This window comes from Phaethon aethereus (genome assembly GCF_964289735.1).
Source record: "Phaethon aethereus genome assembly, chromosome: 5".
Classification (NCBI taxonomy): Eukaryota; Metazoa; Chordata; class Aves; order Phaethontiformes; family Phaethontidae; genus Phaethon; species Phaethon aethereus.
The window spans coordinates 51,478,567-51,498,865 of NC_138579.1; the positions used below are offsets into that span (position 1 = coordinate 51,478,567).

Below are 20,299 nucleotides of genomic sequence, written 5' to 3' on the forward strand. Positions count from 1 at the left end.
AATTGCTCCTATAGTTACACAGATAAAACTGTGTAGCAGAGATGCTGCTTTCACCAGAAAAAAAGGAGGTTTTACTGTTACAGACTTTCTAGGGCTGAAAAACTAGCAATAGCAGCAAAATATTCATTGCCATGTAATTATTTCCATGGTAGGGCTTTATGCTATAACGAAAATCTCACTCTGAGAAAAGCTACTCCCACCATCAGTGTTTACTCTATGAAACCTAGTGCAAGGGGAGGAGAGAGACAGGGTAATTCTCTGTTGAAAAGGGCAGCTCTGGAGCTGTTTCCTTTGGGAACTGAAGTTTGGTGAACAATGCTTCACAGCAGATGACTGTGCCACCTTGTGGCTTTGGTTAGTGCTGAGCTCTAAAGTGTTCATTTATGTTTTTTGACATGGATGTCTCACTGTAAATGCCAAATCTAATGAAACAGCAAGAAAAAATGCCCAGTAGTACTGGGAGAAAGGCAGTAGGAGTCAAGAGTCGGCTCTAATAATTTTAAATTTATTTTTCCTATCATCCCATACTTGTCTGCCCACATGCCCAATTCAACCTACTTCAAACACTTGAAATGAGTAGTTGTCTGCTACACTGGAGGCAGGGCAGTTTAGTCTTGGTACTTCTTAACCTGAAATCTTCAAGGTCAGATAATCTTTGGTCACTGCAGTTGTGTTTTAATAGAAGTCACCTGGAACTCTAGCACCTTGACAGCAGAGGCACCATCACAAATCATCTCTATGGTGCTTTAGCTCAAGCAGGTGCATCTTTGATGCCCAACCTGCATGAACCAGCTGGATCCTGCTGCATCTGATGGAGAGCTCTATAAGGAAAAGGCCAGCATCTGTTTTGGTGGCCTTGAGCTGAAAGTTGAGGGTACCTGGCACCAGAAGGTGTGCATGGATAGAGGCAGTCTGCCCTATCTCCATGTCAGATGAAGGGAGGAAAGCTAGCAGAAATACAAAAGTGATGCAACCTATGAAGTAAGGGCACAGATCCTGATCAATCACAAAATGAAGCTACCAAGTCGCTTGGCTTGCAGTGCTACCAATGGTACTGAACATTCAAAGACCATGTGCCACTGGCTTGTCCTAAGTCATGTTAACACACATAAGACTGTCAGGAGGAATTAAACTGCCATTAACTCCTTTTGCTGTTGTTTAGGTAACTAAGCAGACAGTGAACAGAAAGCTTGGCTTCCCTTGGCAACTTTGATTACAGATAGTGAGAGCAGCAAAAAGGAAAAGCTGAAATGAAAACAAACAAACAAAAAATACTCCTACACTTCCTGAAGAGGAGGAAGAAATTCTTCATTCCAATTAGCAAACTTTAGGAAGAAAAAAACCCACAACATCAACAGATACTGCCAGGTGTCACAGCCAGTCAGGAGGAAAGCTCTGCACTGACCTTTGAATGTATCTATCCTACTGCAGCTGAGAGTTTAAAGGGTGATGTACTTTGAACCTTCCATGTCTTGCGATGTTTAAAGATTTACAGAATTTACTGATAAAATTTCCACTTTCAAGTAAGACTCCTACTGACACATGTTGACATCTCCTAGGAGCTTCATACAACTAGTTTTCTACTGCTGTCCTTCTCCAGACTGAACGCCACACTGGAAGTTTTATTAAAGATCACTTGAAACCACTTGTGGGGTTTAAATCCCACCAGCGGACACCCTCTGTGGTGTTCACAAATTTACCCCTGCTGCTTGTGCCAGTGTGAAATGGTTCTTCTAACAAGACTGATGCAGCCTTTAAGCAAAAGGAGAAGCGATCATGTTTCTGCATCAGGACCCTGGAGATTGGATTCTGTTCCAGTTCTTCCTCTTTTACCCAATCTTGGGCAAATCATTGAACCTCTGTATACCTGTACATGGCACAGGCCAGTCCTGTACCTACTGAACTACCACATTTGGTCCATGGGTGGTTGGTTGTAGATTTCTGGCCTAGCTGGGTTTTGCCCTTTTGATCCCTGTAACTTGATTTTTGTTAAAAGATCTGTTCTTTCCTACTCGCATGTTTCATCCCCCTCCCCAGCCTTTTTTCTGTCTCCAAAAATGGGTTTCATATGCCATGATGCTAGAGATTTTTGAAATCCAAATGCAGGTTCTCATTTCTGTAACTCCAAATATTGCTGACACCCAGAGACTTTACAAATATGTCATTTGTTGTTAGAAGTATTAAATTGTGAGAGGATACGAGCTGTTTTTACTACATCATGCTGTTAATTTGTGAGCATTCTTTCAAAGATGGAGAGGAAGAAGAAATCACTCTACTAAGAAGCTCACTATCTAAATACATGCAACTTGCTGAAATTATTATTTAAAATGTTAAATGCTTAAGCAGATTTAAGTAAGTATTTTGTCTGTGTGTTCCTAGTCTTTGAAATGGGAGAAGTTATGGTTTTTTTGGCAGAACAATCCTGCCATAACCACAGGCTTTTGTCTCAGATGGATGTTTTTTGCATATCTTGGGGTATTGTCAGCTCTCTCCAGCCTATTGACTTACCTGACTGGTCTTTAAGGAACCTATCTTATGGATACCCAGTGTCTTTCCTTGTCATTTTTGATTTATGTCTTCTCCCTGAGGGAACTGGCTGATGTAGTTGCCAAGCCTCTCTCCATGGTATTTGAAAAGTCATGACAGTCAGGTGAAGTCCCTGGAGATTGGAAAAAGGGAAACATTGCACCCACTTTTAATAAGGGTAGAAAGGAGGACCCTTGGGAACTAATGACCTGTCAGCCTCACTTCTGTGCATGGGAAGGTCATGGAACACATCCTCCTAGGAGTTATGCTAAGGCACATGGAGGACAGGGAGGTGATTCGAGACAGTCAGCATGGCTTCACCAAGGGCAAAACCTGCCTGACCCACCTAGTGGGCTTCTGTGATGGAGTGACTATATCAGTGGGCAAGGGGAGTGCTACCGATGTTATCCGTTCAGACTTCCGTAAGGCCTTTGACATGCTCCCCCACAACATCCTTCTCTGTAAATTGGAGAGATACAGGTTTGATGGGTGGACTATTTGGTGGATGAGGAATTGGTTGGATGGTTGCATCCAGAGAGTAGTGGTCAATGGCTCAATGCCTGGATACAGATCGGTGATGAGTCGTGTCCCTCAGGGGTCTGTATTGGGACCAGAGCTCTTTAATATCTTCATCAGTGAGGTAGACAGTGGGATTGAGTGCACCCTCAGCAGGTTTGCAGATGACACCAAGCTGGGTGTTGCGGTTGACACACCTGAGGGATGGGATGCCATCCACAGGGACCTGGACAAACTGGAGAAGTGGGCCCTTGTGTGAACCTCATGAGGTCCAACAAGGCCAAGTGCAGGGTCCTGCACCTTGGTCGGGGCAACCCCCAGTATCAGTAAAGGCTGGGGGGTGAAGGAATCGAGAGTAGCCCTGCCGAGAAGGACTTGGGGTAGGTGGATGAAAAGCTGAGCATGAGCCGGCAATGTGCACTCGCAGACCAGAAGGACAACCATAACCTGGGCTGCATCAAAAGAAGCGTGGCCTGAAGGTCGATGGAGGTGATTCTGGCCCTCTACTCCACTCTGGGGAGGCCGCACCTGGAGTCCTGCATCCAGCTCTGGAGCCCTCAGCACAGGAAAGACAGGGACCTATTGGAGTGAGTCCAGAGGAGGGCCACAAAGATGATCAGAGGGATGGAGCACCTCTCCTGTGAGAGGACAGGCTGAGAAAGTTGGTGTTGTTCAGCCTGGAGAAGAGAAGGGTCCAGGGAGACCTTATTGCAGCCTTCCAATACTTGAAGCGGGGCTAATAAGAAAGATGGGGACAGACTTTTTAGCAAGGCCTGTAGCAATTGGACAAGGGGTAATGGTTTTAATCTAAAAGAGGGTAGATTCAGGCTAGATACAAGGAAGAAATTTTTCACAATGAGGGTGGTGAAAACTTCTGCACAGATTGTCCAGAGAAGTGGTAGATGCCCCATCCCTGGAAACATTCAAGGTCAGGTTGGATGGGTCTCTGAACAATGTCATCTAGTTAAAGGTGTTCCTGCTCATTGCAGGCAGGTTGTACTACATGACCTTTAAAGGTCCTTTCCAACCCAAACTATTCCATGATTCCCTATGCTTTGTTCTTTGTTCTACAGTCAATTCTCCCTTACTCCACAGTTACAGGCTAACAGAACTATTCTCATAAATCCTTAATTTGCTTTCTACTAAATCAGAGATGCAGTGAGACCTTTGGAAAACCTTTGGATTTTTAATACTGAGAACTCAGTGTTACCCTGTCAGAGCTTACCACTTCACTTGCATTTAAGTAAACATCGCAGATAGACACTGGCTTTGTAACAAAGACAGAAACGGGACCAATAAGGCAAGAGGCCAATTGTTATATTCAATTTAAGCTGATTGTAATTAAACTCCAGTTAAATGAGACAAATTGTTGGTAATACTGAGGATTTCATTGATTTTTGGGAAGATGTTTCTGTTCACGCATGTGATATGGAAGTATGAATTGTCTGATCTCTTACATTACAGGCTACAGAATATCACCTCTGCAGAGAAAATACCATAGAATAATCCTGTCTGGTTGTAAATCTTAGGAACCTGTTGAATTCTATTTCTTAAAACCAAAAGTGTTTGACATAAGAATGTGGGAAAGAACGTGCCACTCCCATTAAAAAAAAAATACCCACACAACAAACAACAAAAGCCACTAATCCATCTTCAAAAGGAGTAATTCAAAGTGTTTGAAACATCTTTGAATGACACAGAACATATGAAGGAAGTGAAAATTCCTTTTAAAATGACTGTCACTTATTTTTCCTTAGCCAGATGAAAAATAACCTTTTATTTAGCAAAATTGGAAGAAAAGATGCTGTGCCCAAAGGCACACCTGCCTCTCCTTTGTTTTGTGAGCAAGCTGGAAAGCCATCCTACACCTCTTCAAGTCTTCCTTCCCCAACCTTAACTGCAATCATAAGTGCTACTGAAGTCACAACAATGAAATCTGATGTTCTGTTGTAAGACTGAGAAGCCTTTGTCCCTACATCTGTTGCTGTCTTTACAATGCCTGACCTCTGAGAAGCTCTTCTGGAGCAAGATGGAAGACTGTGGTCCCAGGGATTCTAAGCCTTTCCTTGTTGGCTGCATCTCTAGAAACCCAGCAGGATCTGGAAATAAACTGGACTCTTCAAGTTCTCAATTCACAGAACCTAAGCTTAGTTGTAGGTAGAAAAAATACACCAACTTACAGAAAGAGACAAAATACTTGTCCCAGTCAACACTGTATCTCACAAGGCCCAAGTTAGGACAGTGGGCTCGAGAATGCACATATTTCTCAATCTCTTTCATCACCAATTCCTGATTTTTCAGGTCTGATCCTCCAAGCAGGTCTACTAGTAAAGAGAACTGGGTTCCCATTCAGTCTAGCTTTCATTTTAAGTATACTGTCTGATCCTGTTCAGACACAGCAGTATGCTCTCTAAAATATGGATTCCCAAAATTTGAGCTTTCCCTAACCCTGTTTAATTCTACCTGGGTGATGAATGCTATATGTGAAAAAACATGGGAAACATTGTTCTCCAGAAACTGGGTAGATCTGTGTGACAAACAGGTCCTCTGAATGCTTGCATACCTCTCCCCTAACCTTATACTTCAGTATTTCCCGGATACTCCTGCCAGAACTGCGGAGAAAAGGGGTAATGATGAGGGCTAGAGCCCATGAGATGCCTGCCTCTCTGCCAGGATCCCTTGTCAGCCTTCCTGTAAGGCATAGGATTAGTGTTCAGGTTGAGAAATATAAAACCCCTGGGCTTCAGTTTATTGCTGGCTTCTGTAGCATATCATGAGTTAAAAAGGATTGAGCTGAATGGGAACTATTTTCTTGGGGGCTTTTTTGGTTATGATTAGTTCTCAACATTTAGGTTAGTGTAGAGCTAGGGAACCTAAAGCTTCAGGAGACCAGTCACTTGCCACTATCAGTCAGCACCCTTCCTGGCTCCAAAAACCTCCTGAATCAAACAGTAGCTTTATTGTTTCAACTCCTAAACATGCTTGCTTCCCTGTAATTATAGGCAAAGGATAGACACCTGCTGTGCAAGGGAAGCTAAGGGCACAGTCACACTTACATAAGCATTTCTCCCAACTCTAGCTCCAGGGAATCTAGCAACTGAACTCTTGCTACTCTATTGTTCCCAATACACAGGCTTTTTTGTACTATAACCTACAATAGAAATGAGAAGCTAAGGATACCAACCCTTCCTAATGCTGCAGGCTATGTATAATGTGGGAACTGACTAACTTTTGGAGCCTGAGATTTCCAAATTCTATTTGGAATACTTCTCTATTTTAGTGACTGCCTATGTATAGTACAATGTCTACAGTAAAATGAATGTAAGCACTAAATTTATTTACTTACAACCAAGGAGGAATTCAGATCTCAGAGAGAGAGAGATTGTCTAAGAATTAAGCACTAATCAAACCTGTAATGATAGGTGTCCTGGTTGGACAGCTGGCATAGAGTTCATTTTCTTCATACAAGCTAGTGTGAGGCTATGTTTTGGATTTGGGATGGGAAAATGTTGATAATGTACTGATGTTTTCAGTTGTTGCTAAGCAGTCAAGGACTGTCCAACTTTTCATGCTGACCTGCCAGCAAGCAGGCTGGAGGTGCACAGGAAGCTGGGAGGGCGCACAGCTGGGACAGCTGACCCAAACTGGCCAAAGGGATATTCCATACTATATGATGTCATGCTCAGTATATAAAGCTGAGGCAAAGAAGAAGGAGGGGTTGGGGGGACGTTCAGAGTTATGGCATCTGTCTTCCCAAGTAACCATTACGCGTGATGGAGCCCGGCTTTCCTGGAGATTGCTGAACACCTGCCTGTCCATGGGGAGTGGTGAATGAATTCCTTGTTTTGCTCTGCTTGTGTGCACAGCTTTTTCTTTGCCTCATAAACTGTCTTTATCTCAACCCATGAGTTTTCTCACTTTTACTCTTCTGATTCTTTCCCCCATCCCACTGTGGGGGAGTGAGTGAGTGGCTGTGTTGTGCTTAGTTGCTGGCTGGAGTTAAACCATGACAATAGCCTAATGAGCTAAATTAAAATACAAGAGAAAGCATTGGCCTTGTTCTCATGAGTCCTTCTCATACCCTTCTAGGCCATGCAAAGTTCAGTAACAAACTTCACTCCCTAAGTAATAAATTATTAAAGCTGTTGCTGTCCCTTAAGTCAGCCAAAGTAGCTCTCCCTTTAGGAAATTGTAGCAGAAAATTAGGGCAAGCCCAGATCCTGCGTCTGCAGGCTGTCCAGAATATATGTAAGTGGTTGATATCTTCCTATCTCAAAAGCCAACTCTAGCCTCAAGCCTACTATTCATGTTAATTACAGACAGGAGGCTAATCACTAATTGTAAGAGGAAATTCAAGACCTTATCCTGATCCTGTCATCCCTCTTCCAGTTCTTGTGTTCCATGAGGACTCCATCAAAAACCCAAACTGGGCAGACCCAAGTAAATTGCTTGTTCTTATCTATACTGTAGTTATGATCTTAGCCAGCTGATTTGGCAATACTCCTTGCAGTTACTATCCTCATCTCATTTCTGCAACATATTCAGAGTCCACCTGATTAAGCCTTCATTTCCCGAATGCTAGCTTCGTCTCCAATCTTTATAGGCAGGGGCCCTTTCATACTGCCTAATACCACAACAGCATTGGCTCCTGTGCTCACCAAACCTCTTCCTATCTGTGCTTTCTGAGCAGATTCCAGCAACCACCTGGACTCTTTGGAGAAATGTTGTGGTACGTAGCAAGGATGCTCTGTGCTGTTAGCAGACGTGGGCAGCCTGGTGTGGTCACTCACTCTTGTGGAAGCATGCGTGCTCAATCACCTTCCCTACACCCTGCTCTCCACAGCAGCATGCAGCGCCATTCTCTGGCCTCTCACTTAAAGAACAACCTGTGTAAAACCCTTCAGAGCATAGGTGGGTGACAGGCAAACATACCTGGGGAATACCTGTTCTAAAAAGCATTAGTTTCACATGAAGAACTTTCCTCTCCCTGTAACTCTACATGGGCTTTTTCACAGCATGTGGCCATAGTTACCTCATATTTCATTACCTTTTTTTATAGTCTATAACATAGATAGATAGCTTCAACACTGCTCTGTTTAGCAGCATTTCACTCCTAATTGCTTTGGGGCTGGCATAAAGCATGGAAGGAGATCCAGACAGCTGCATAATTTGGGATGAGCTTTTCCTCAGCACAGCTGTGGGTCACCCACACACTGGCAGAATGTGTTTTGACTACTTTAGCCACTTCCTAGCATTTCCAGATGCGATTTGTTATCCACTTGAATCCACAGTGATGCTGCCCTTAATCAGCCAACCTTGAGCTGCACTGCCATGCACAATAACAGCTGGGGCAATTTTGTAGAAGATCAGGACCAGTGGATCTAGGATCAGGCATCCTTCCCTGTGACCACAAGTTTGGTCCTGGGATTCAGAGTCCATTGGGACAAATGATATAACAGAGCTGTATTTCCCAATTGATGTTTTAAGGAACCTGTAAGCTGTGGGAGTGTAAGACTACAAAGATCCAGTCTGATCCAGACAGCTGAGCAAGCTTTTCTGGAGCAAAAAGAAAATACTGTTTTCTCTAGTTTCAAGAGAGACCTTGACACATCTGGGATTAAGGCACTGGAGGAGCAGGAATGACAGATATGACATACAGAAATCTGTATTCATTGTGTGGGAATACATGTATCAAACACCTCCCTTCAAGCAGCCACTGTGTCAGTCAGAGTCCACTCCAAGAGATGAAGATCTTGTGCATCTTCTCAGGTGAGAAAGCCTAGCTACAACCAGGAGTTCTGGAAAGAAGAGTGGGGCTGCTCTGCTTCATGGCATATGAAACCCTAAAAAGCTTTCCGTTATTCTGGGTAATTTGGTCCAACTTTTCTAACACAGTAGGATGATGGATGGCCTGTTCCAGGCTGTGCACAGCACCGGAAGTCCAGATCCTTCTTTTTTTTCCCCTCAAACTACAAATGTATCTGTCTTAATCATAGCAATGGAATAAATCACTAGGCTTAGGCAGTCATCACATGGCTGGTCCAGGGTCCATTTATATTAAGCATTATTAGCAAGGGTAATGTGATGTAGCTAAGAGGAAATTTTTTCCTCCATTTTCTGGTTCAGTACAATACAAAACCTGAAAGAACTTCGTAGGAAACAGTAGCATGTCTCTGAGTTTGTATTGTGTATTTCTTTACCCTGGAAAAATTCAAAGAAATGGTATTAGACATCACCAGGACTGCTGATGACTGCTTAGAAAGACTTTATTCTGAGTCTCATCTAACCAGCACACAGGAAAAAGGATATCTTGATTAAAGATTATTTTGACTTTTAGCTTAAGATGGTAAATTTCACATCTGCAATCACCACCATTAGCTGCAGAAATCGAGTCAATGGAACTAGTTTTCAAGTATGATCACGATAAAAAAAAAGACATCCTATAGTGACAACTTAAAAGATACCATACAATTAAAAAAAGAACTGCAGATCTGATCTGGTCTAGACAAAACACAAAGATTATTCCTATGGAGTGTAACATTTTTGATATGGTCATGATGCTGACAAACTTGTGGTAAACTCTAGATCTAGCTAATAATTGTAATTCTAAAGGCAATCAGTTCTCAGAATAATCCTCTTCACCTCCTTGCTCTTGCTGTTATTGTACATTTTAAAATTAAAAACAAGGAGAAAGCAACACTATCCTCATCTTAAATGTATATAAAACAATTGTGATACTGGCTGGTTGGCTCTACTCTAGGTGATGAAACAGCTTTGCTCATATAAAGGGCTGCTAATCAAATATTTTAAAAGTATTTATTATAAAACAAAATCCACATAATCTATAGTACAAATGCAGAGTCTGTTATCTGTACAAAAAATTATACAAAATATCAGTTACTTCAAACAAGACTTTGGTTTTGTTAACATAAACACTGCAGATTCATGACCAGAAAATTGTTAACGTATAATGGTCTGAAGTGATAAAAGCCTCAGAGAAGTTTTTCTTAAGATAGTATTACCAAGTTCATTTGTATGATAGAAGGGAAGGCCATGTTTGTAAAAATAATTGGTAAAGACTTTCTGTAACACAAAGATTTTATGGCTCTAATGAGAAGCACTGTAGTGACAATCTGAAAATAGTGTCACTTTAATCTCCAAATATGTAAGCATTGCTTACTGGCTTTTTTTTTTAATGTTACGTATTTTTGACAGGTATTGAGATTTCTGTTGAAGTAGATATGAATATATAAATCAAAGTTCACTTGAAATAATGCACTTGAGAGAAATTCCAATATATTACAAATTCAAGACATGCATGCTCTCAAAAATTCAGAAGTTGTCAGCTTTCAGTTAATTCCACAACTTGTGTATATTTAGGTATTTTAACTGAAGAGAACCTTAACAATTATATAAAGCTTTGTTAAAACCAGTGGAGTACAACCTACATGATTCTGGGGGCACCTGTGATTTCAGGCTTTACTTTTTTCCCCAGTTAATACGCTGAACTGTTTAAAATATGCAAGGCACTGAAGTACTGGGTTTGTCTGTCTTTTGTAGTAATAAATCATACAAAATGATACACATATATTGCAGAATACACATCTTAATGTAAATATAAAAAAGATTGTGTGTGGGTTTTATCATAAAAACTCTTGGTACTCTTTGTATATTCATGTACATTTATAGTAGCAGCAATTGTGATACAATTTGGTAAGTGAGAAAGCAGTGTGGGTTAAGAGTTGTGTTTCTATGCCCTCCAAATTTCATGTACAACTGCAAAGCAGTCTTCCTGTTTTCAACAGCTTTTATTTCCATAGGTTGATGAATTCCATGTACAACTATTGTATTTGTAGTTGCAACCAAAATACTTTTCGTACTCATATGCTGCAGGTTCTCTCCAAATCAAACTGGAATATCGCTCCCTTTTGTCAAACACAGCTACCCTGGGAATGCTGACACAGGAGTAGCATCATTCTTATTTAGAGAAAGGTATGTTAGTGGGAGTACTTGCTTTTCAAAGATGTGAATGTCAGTGAATTAGTCTGTCCCTTACTGTAGCTGTCAATCTTGCTTTTCTCCTCTGATCAGTCCTTCTAAGCACATTCTCTGCACATATTTTGTCAATATAAAATGACCCATTTAGGAACTGCCATTGTGGTCTTCCACCCACCAGGATTCTGGGTTGGCTGGAGAGAACCCAGCCCCTGACTCCAGAGGTGGGCTGCAACAGGGGCCATGGTCCATGCTGGGAACAACCAGGATGTGGCAGTTTGCTGTCACAGGTGGCAGGAAGCACTGTCAGTATGTCAGGACATGGCATTCTGAGGCACCAGTCCATGCTGGGAACAACCAGGATGTGGCAGTTTGCTGTCACAGGTGGCAGGAAGCACTGTCAGTATGTCAGGACATGGCATTCTGAAGGATTTTGTATCATCAGACTGGTTCCCATCATTCCTATCAGCAGGCTTAACATTGATTTAAAACCAGGTTTTTTTCCTTTTTTCCCATCCAAGGAGTATGATCTTACGTGAAAAGGCCCACAGCATAGCTGAAATTGAAAGAGTATTTAAATAAAAATACCCTTTACAAAAACTAGAGTAAGTATTCTCAGGAAGGAGAGCTAGAAGACATGACAGGATTGCAAATATCTATGTATACTAATATTTCTTTTAACATGTGGTAAATACCTTAAGCTCTTTAGCTAAACTTCCAATAGTCGAAGAAAGGGGTTTTTACATTTAATTATGAATGGAAAGTGTTGCAATAGTTAAGGGAACAGCAGCAGAATCAGCAGACACCTCTCAGAATTTAGGATTTAGCCCTCTCTCAATCTTCTATAGACAAGCCAAACTTACGGTGAGGACTGCACTCGTAATTCATAATAGAGTCATAATAAAAACATAGAAACAACTGAATAACTGATCTGTAAATGACTATCATCTTTGACTGTGACTTGTCTAAGGCTCTGTCCAAACATGGAAGTTTATAAAATATCCTTCAGCACTGTAATAGTACTTCCAGTTCGGGGCTCCATGCCAGGCACTCTTGTGTGTTATTAATTATTGATAACATGCTTGCCTTCTGTTTTCATTTCCTGACATTAATGGATAGCACTTGTAGTACAATTATAAGCACAGCTACTCATTTCAACTGACTCAACATATACTCCAACAAAATGACTGGCATCAGAAAAGATCTGCTTCTGAAAATGCTTGAAAGAAAACAGGGCACACAACTTTTGTGAAAACTGACCACGCTCTTAAAGTAGTACAATGTGCTCCAGAGGCTCTGTTGAAGGGTAGCACAGGAGCCCTCCCTAGCAAAGGGATCTGACCTTGCAAGCAATGGACGAGCACCCTTGTTACTGGCACATCAGCCCAGTGTGACCAGCCCTTACTGACTGCTCCTGCTACCAAATCCTTTTTCACTGCTGTGCACAGACCTTCAGAATTTCAAAAGCCCCAGAATCCAAGAGGCACCAGTTGGCATAAAAATGGGGAGAACATGATGAGTCCTAGATCTAGTATATGGCCTTCTAGATATGCCAAGAGAGGTAGTAGACACCCCATCCCTGGAAACATTCAAGGTCAGGTTGGATGAGGCTCTGAGCAACATGATCTAGTTGATGTCCCTGCTCATTGCAGTGGGGTTGGACTAGATGATCTTAAAAGGTCCTTTTCAACCCAAAGATTCTATGATTCTATGATATCAGATGGAAAATAGATCTAGGATAAATGGGCCTGGAGATTTCCAGAAGGCCCATCCTAGGTGTGTAGAACAGGTGTGGGAAAAGACCATTTTGTTGTTACTTTGAAAAGAATCAGAACTTTTAGGAAAGTGTTTGCACTCTGCAAACCAGAGAGATAAGGTTTATTACTGAAAATCAAACCCCTTATTCCAAAAGAAGAAACTTGTTTCCACTCATTTGCATCTTCCGCTTTAGAACATACTGATAATGGCACAGTGTCATTTTTAGACATGAGGCATTTTGTACTATGATGCTATCCTAAAGAAAACATTATTTGTCATACATACAGATTTAGCTTCATCTTAGCCTAAATGCTCTTTAGCCATTGGTCCAGACAGAAGAAAACTGAACCAGTAAGACAGTTGGGATAGTGCTAATGAAGTTTCCTCAAAATCATCTAGCAATAATGAACAAATTAATTAACTCCACTGCAAATTTCAGGGTGTAGTGGCTGTTGACCAGGCTAGCTGAAGTCAAGTCAATCTATAATTTACACAAAACTTTTGCTTGAAATTAAAGGATACTTCACTGTTGAAGATCATGACTTGTCCATTTACCTTACAGATTCACACTGCTGCTACATCTGTCCTGCAGATAGGACAAATTCTACAAAAGAACATGACCTGAGTAGCTGCTTTCATGACTACACTGGAAGGCAGGTAAGCTGCTCTCTGTTAGGACATCTGTCCTTTAAATGTAACACAGAATTAACCGTATCATTACTAGCTGCTCTCCAGACACAGTTCTGTATTACACCTTGAGCTATTCCATGTGCTAATATGCAGTCATAACGGGCTTGGAAAATAGTGGTTGAAAACACTGATTCAAGTACTCACAAGATCACACAGGTAGCCCAATCACATGCATCCCTCTGCAGGTTCTCAGGGGAGAACTCTTAGAATATTTCAGTCAGCTTTCTCATAGAAAACTTTTGCACTATTAAAACTATGCCTAAATCTCACCAAAATACAACTTTCCCCAACTTATCTCCTATTTATCCCTGAACTGCCACGACTTGTCATGTGCATTTCACTAATTCCTTGCAACTCTTTCTCATCCTGATCTAGAAGAAAATAGCACCTGTTTTCTATGTTTTGGCCTGAAAGTTCACAGGATGGAAACCACTAAGAGCACACTGAATAAAAAAAAATATAAAAAATAATACTTAGTATTTAAATGTGAAGATGCTAAATTTGTATAAAATTTCTTATTAGAATAGGCTTTTAAAGCCAGTATTGTGGACCAGTGTGAGGCTTAGATTCTGATCACCAAACTTCAAGTGCCTCAGAGGAGGCAATGTCTCAGCAAACACCATCAGCAAGAGGCTACGAATGTCCAACTGAAATCAAAATATACACACTTAATTAATCCCATTCAGCAAGTACTTCCTTCCTTCTGAAGCTCCATAAGAATTTGGCTCTTAAGACAGTTTAGCTCTCAGCAAGAATGCTAATTTTCTTTGACTCAACTCTGAACTTTGTAATACGATACAAGTCGTCAGATGAAGTGGTTAGGACTGTTATAGTTGTATCTCTTTAAAAAGATCAGTGGTTTAATGAAAAAAAATCAATGTGATTTTGCATCCAGTGTCATCACAGGAATACAGGAAAATTAATGTAGTATGTCTCTAAGCTAGAAATGTATCATGAAACAACTAAACTAATGAATTCATTATAAGTGGCAAATACTTATGCACAAAATTACATACGATATGAAATCGGACTACCAACTGCTATAATGCAGAACAAGTACTCCTTTATATGATTGATGTGGTACATAAAATATCCTGTGGATCTATATTCCTAATTTAGTTCAGTGAAACATGGTCACATGAGAATTGCTTTGTTTCACCAAATCATTAACACTTGTTCAGAGATCTGCTAAGTCACTCTAAGAGTAACAAACTATGACCTCATCCCTCTTGGCATACTACAGAATTACTAATGTTGATAGGAGATGGGGAAAGAACCAACTCCAACGCTGTATTCTCCAATTCTGTATTTTTCTGCAAGAAAAATGGTAAGGAGCTTATTGGTACTCAATCTCTCAAGTGAAAACTTAGACATGAAGGTAGTAAAAGCTATTTTAAGAGTTTTAGTAACACACCAGTGACAGCAGAAAACCTATCCTTGAACAATGTAGATAGGAAGAACAGATCTAGACTAACAAATCTGAAAACACAAACTGGATCAGAACACTGTGGTCCCAGACGCTCCACTCACCACAGGAAAGACCTCCATCCCAGAGCTGTAGGGTTCCTCTGATGTGTTCTCAAATAATTTGCTAAAAAGACCCAAAACCAAGTACAATTTAAGTTCAAACAAGAAAAAGGTTTTTTTTTGTTGCCAACAATATTAAGGCTGTCAAAGGTCCAACACATCTGTTATTCAGCAGTTGCAGAAACAGGTGCAGGTCTGCATATTTGGAGCTTCCCTCAGATGTCCCAAGTAGGCATTCACATTATCATTACCAGAGCTGAACTTATGAAGTGCTATACAATACTCAAGCCCTTTTGTTACAGCAAGAGAGCTATCAAAGCAAAAATGTATTTTCTATATTTTGAAAGGGACAGATCCTAATGCCTCACTCCCAGAGGGGTTTTTTTGGTATGAGTTGTGAACATGAACACTTTGTTGATCATGATGTCCTTAGGATTCAGCAGTTTGTATGAGAGTTGATCTTGTTTATTTTAACACAATTAGAAAGAAGTATTTGTTTGCTCTCCTTCCTCCCCTGTGCTTTTTCTGTCTATTTCTAAACCTGAACTAATTTTGTGGCAAGTTTTTTTTAAGATAAAAAAAAAAAACTTTAGTTTTTTTGAATGGTAGATGGTTTTGTTCTGAGCTATGCAGATACCATTTTCTACAAGCACCAATTAAAAACCAAACAACTTTGTTCATTTAAATGAAGACATGTGGCCATATCATTCCACTTTGGAAAATGAGTATTAGAGATGAAGCAATTCTCTGAGCAAGTCAACACAAGTGAACATCTCAGAAACCTGGGACAGTGAATTACTGGACTTTTGCGAAAAAGTGTATTTTGAGAAGCAGCTGACTATTACAGCCTCTTTCCAGACAGTCATCAAAGCCTCACGAGGAAGGATGAGGAGTTTGGTTTCATCTCAATGAAAATGGTGTCTGACCGAATCTGCAGTTTGTCAGGCATTTCTCTTAGATTAAATACCACTTTAAACTTGCCCCTTGCTCTCACCCGCATGTCAGTACAACTGCTTCTGCTACCATTCACCCAGTCAAGTAGGGAACTGATTGGAGCTAAATTTTTTTAGGGCTGGTTATCTTTTTTAGCTTGATTCAGCTCCAGAATTGGCCATGTGCAGAGTGGCACTGACATAAGGTAGGGCATGATGCCTGTGGGCCTAAATAAGCTGTAAGGTTTGGCCAAAATAAGTTGTTCTTCCAGTTCAATCCTAAGCAAATGGAGAGGGAGGTTTGAAATCCAGGTCTCAGCATATAAGTTCTGCTGGGAAGCATTCAACTCACTTGCAAACAGGAGCATCTGAGGATTGTGATCTTTGCATGTTTTCTCCCAGTGCTGGTGAAGGGATGAGATACTGTCAATTTTATTTAAATGTGTTTTTCTTCTCTGTGAATAAACTTACATCTTTTCTTTAGACTCCTCCTCCCACAAGCCACTTTGCTTTCTTATCTCACATTAAAAGAATTACATACGCTTTGCATGTAAAAAAGTGACTTAAAAATGCAAAAAGGCTTGACGTTCCCTCCTCAAATCCTTTGGAGACTGAGTAATTTTCATGACTTCAAAAAGGTAAATATAGCACAACAGAGTGGAAATTAAGTTAAAAAAAATCAATTTTATAAATATTCTTCCTCTGTACAATTTTTCACAGCCCCATCCCTCCCACACATTTTTATTCACATTTCATTTTTTTAATCCCCCCCCAATTTATTTTTTAAATCATAAAATATATATTTTAAATCTGTTCATATTTTAAAATATTTACAGGAAAAGTTCCTTCTGTTTTGAGGTCATGAGGAGTCTGTACAAGGAGAGGGTGGAGGGGGATAGAGGTGAAAATAGCTTCGTTCTGTGGCAGGAGATGGAGGGCAACTTTCTTCTGCCGACATGTACTGACTGCGAGGTGTGGGTGGAGGGGGATAAGGGTCTGAGTCTGAATTTAGATCTATATAGTATTTGTTGGCCTTCCATCGACTAGTAGTATAGTCACTGTCACAAACATCTGTGCTGCATGGGGTTGTGGGTGGAACTATCCCTCGTATAAGGTATGGCCTGCAAAAAAAAAAAGGGGGGGGGGGAAGCACATGGATTAGTTGCAGTCTGGGGAAAAAAAAGAGAAAAAGAAAGAAAGAGATTGAAAATGAACAGCACTGTGTCTTCAGTCAAGATGCCTGCTCATTAATACTATGTGAGCCTTAATTTAGGTTTTCATAGGAACCCAACAAGAAGTACCTCAACTGCGTTAAATTTGAATGACACAACTACCCTCAGCCAGCAGTGCATTCTTCTAGCCCCTGACCAGCCAGACCACCATGACCTAGCCCAGTCACTAACAAATAGGTTGACTCATCAAAGTGTTTTAAGATAAGCTTGAGGAACTGAACAGAAAACATCAACCTTCTCTATACAGGATGCTAAGTGACTGTTACATAGCCATATAACCTTTATATATTGCATTATTACTCAGCAACACTGTATTGAAAGGCGCTAAACACTGTTGTGTCAAAATAAGAACACAAAGCCAATGTTTAACATCAAAACTGGCATAACCTCCATTTGAATGGTCATTTATTAAGAGAGGGAAAGTTTTTTTTTAAACAAGGTAAAGTCTGAACAAGAACATTTTGCTTAAGATCCAGAACTAAAGGAGAGATCAATCAAAGATTTATCAAACCTTTTTATCTGAGCTGTACCTGTAAGATCTTGTGGTTGAAGGAATGTTTGAGGAATAAAACATCTCTGCATTATACAGGGAGCGATCGGTAGCTGGGGAAGGAGGTGGGTTCAAGATCTAGGAAGAATAGGAAACAGCAGTGCAAAACTTTGGGTTAATTGTACAACTCTACTTATTCTGAAAACATTTATGCCTTCACCCTATCATTCATCCTTATTTTAGTTTCCTCTCCTTGCTGCTTGTGTGGGTTAATGCATTTTTAAGGATCACAGAAGTTCATTATGAGACTTTATGCTGGTCTTAGGTACACTGTAGGCCTTCAAAGTTCTCACAGTACAGGGAATTTTCTTCCCTGACACATCCGTTATTATGCTGGAAGGCTGGGGTAAAGCTGGAAATTAGACCCAGTTTTGCTGAATCTCAGTGCACTTCCTTGGACGTAAGGACTGATATTTTCAGCAGATGCTAATTGAAAATAAAGTCTGTTCCACTCCCAGCCCCTAAACATACAGTCAATAGTAGGGTCAGGAGACCAAGTTTCTTTACTATAACTAATACAGCTCCATCCTCCCCTGAATACTTCCTTTTTATTGCCCTTCTGTAACCATATCATTTTGGCACAGTTCACAATGCAAAGAGCCTAAAAGCTAAAAAATAGTTATAGCATGCCCTATCCATGCCCTATCCTACCAGCATGTACATGGTTGCTGGTACATGCACCCTCATACTAGGAAAAGTTTATTATGCTTCAGAACCCTTTCAGATTCCTTTAGGAAGCAGAACCCCTGAAATGGCCAGCAGGACACTGGCCTAAAAACAAGGCGAGTGCTTCATTCCTTCCAGTGTGGAAAATTACAGCTTTGCTGTTGCTAGTAGGGCCTTGCTACTGATGTACACAGCTTGTCCTGGGCATTCTGCCAAGCCATGACCTGCCACAGTGACCATGACTGTAAAATCACTGGAGTGGAGATAATTGTTTTGGTCTTCACTGTGCACCATTCTAGCAAAATGATTCCCCACCATTGAGTTGAGCTCATCGTTACTAATACTGACAAGCCCTGCATCCAGATTCATGTGAGGGGGACAAGCTTGAATATCACCCATTGCCAGCTGTGAGGAATGATGAGTAATTGCCCCAAGAGTATCTTCCAGAAGTCCTCTTGCTTGGAGGAGCACTGCATGTTACTTCTGGATTCTCTCCTAGTAGCACCCTGAGCTGCATCAACACCACTTCACATTCAGATTAAATACAACAGTGTCAGCCAGGATGCCTGTGGCCAGGTTCTCAGGTATATAAATTGGCGTAACTCCACTGACATCAATTCTTTCCTAGTCTCCATTCACTGTGCAGAATCTTTCAGTACCTCTAAGATGTGTTAAACAAAACAAAACAAAAAGCCAAGACAACTAGATTCTCAGATCTCTCCTTTTTTTTATTAACCTAAAGCTGGGTAATTAGTTACCAGGTAGAACTGAACAAAATATTTGGATTAAGCAGTAACTTTAATGTAACAAAGTCCTTGCAACAGCTTCCTTCTAAGAATCCAGCATGCCTTTCCTGAAGGCAAAGCTAATAGCATCCCTGCAGGCCTTGGCTGACATAGCCTGGAGTGAATTCCCAGGAACAGATTAGCTTAGGCCAGAAGTCCAATGATCTTTTGGCCAACACGGTTCCCATAGAATGGCACAGGTAGATCAGGTCTTGGGCTTCTTTCCTCTTTCAAGATTTATTTAAGGGATTTTTATATAAATTCAGCTAAGTTTTTTCTGGTCATTCTTTTTTGTGTGGCACTGACACATCAATCAGGTACCAGCATGAAATTGTTCAGCATGTTACAGAGACACTGGTGAAGCATGAGACAAGCTAAATTAGGAGGGCAACTGAGTTCCAAACATCTGGTAGCTGTGACTAGCTTCTTGATGGCCTCATTGAGAAGGTAATGCAAGAAATAATTAACCAATTTTACCTTATCAATAGATAGGCTCACAAGCCTCTCTTTTCCATCTTTGTTGTTCTTAAAGGGGTGAGAGAGCACATTTGCCACTGGTGAAAACACTATCAGTCAAAATCCCTATACATTGCATAACAGTTTACATGGAAACACAAATGCACATATACCCACACAGTATGTGGGCTCCTGATTAAATACTACTGAAAAGTCACCTCAATAGCTAACAGGCTGATTCTGCAAGCTTGTGTGAACAGAAGAGTGAATGTATGTATTGCTCAGAAGCACTAAGGAAAAAACCTGTCATGACAAAATGCTGGCAAACAGTAACCTTTGTGTGTCTCTCCTACATATTCTTAAAAGAAAAATTTCCATTCATACTATACATCTTTGAATTAATGAAACTTTGATATGGGGACAAAAATTCTGTCACTTCCAACAGTTAAAAGCCAGAAATGGAACTAAATTACAGCTGAAAAAACCCAAGCAAAGTAACCTCTGCTGGTACCAGTGTTTTCTCCCAGTGCACGCACTTAGTTTTCTCAACCAACAATCAACACTTTATCTAAACAGCAAGACAACCTTGTTTCTCATGCATTTGTATTCCAGTCCTGTCATGTCTTGTTTGTCTTTTTATTCCATGTGTGCCTGCAGTGTTACACA

The 20,299-nt window shown here is 40.7% G+C and overlaps 1 protein-coding gene across 4 annotated transcripts in view; it reads right to left on the reverse strand.

Annotated features, from left to right (window-relative positions):
• Window positions 1-16,803: 16,803 nt before the first annotated feature.
• The window catches only part of LRP5 (LDL receptor related protein 5), a gene marked incomplete at its 3' end in the record, with an annotated part of 207,127 nt that continues 203,631 nt past the window's right edge, over window positions 16,804-20,299 (reverse strand). For all 4 annotated transcript variants that reach the window (XM_082000557.1, XM_082000559.1, XM_082000558.1 and 1 more), the window contains 2 exons: window positions 17,707-17,804; window positions 16,804-17,065 (listed from right to left, as the gene is read on the reverse strand). In XM_082000557.1, coding sequence (XP_081856683.1) covers window positions 16,804-17,065; window positions 17,707-17,804 — 360 coding nt within the window. The remainder of the gene's footprint in view (window positions 17,066-17,706; window positions 17,805-20,299) is intronic.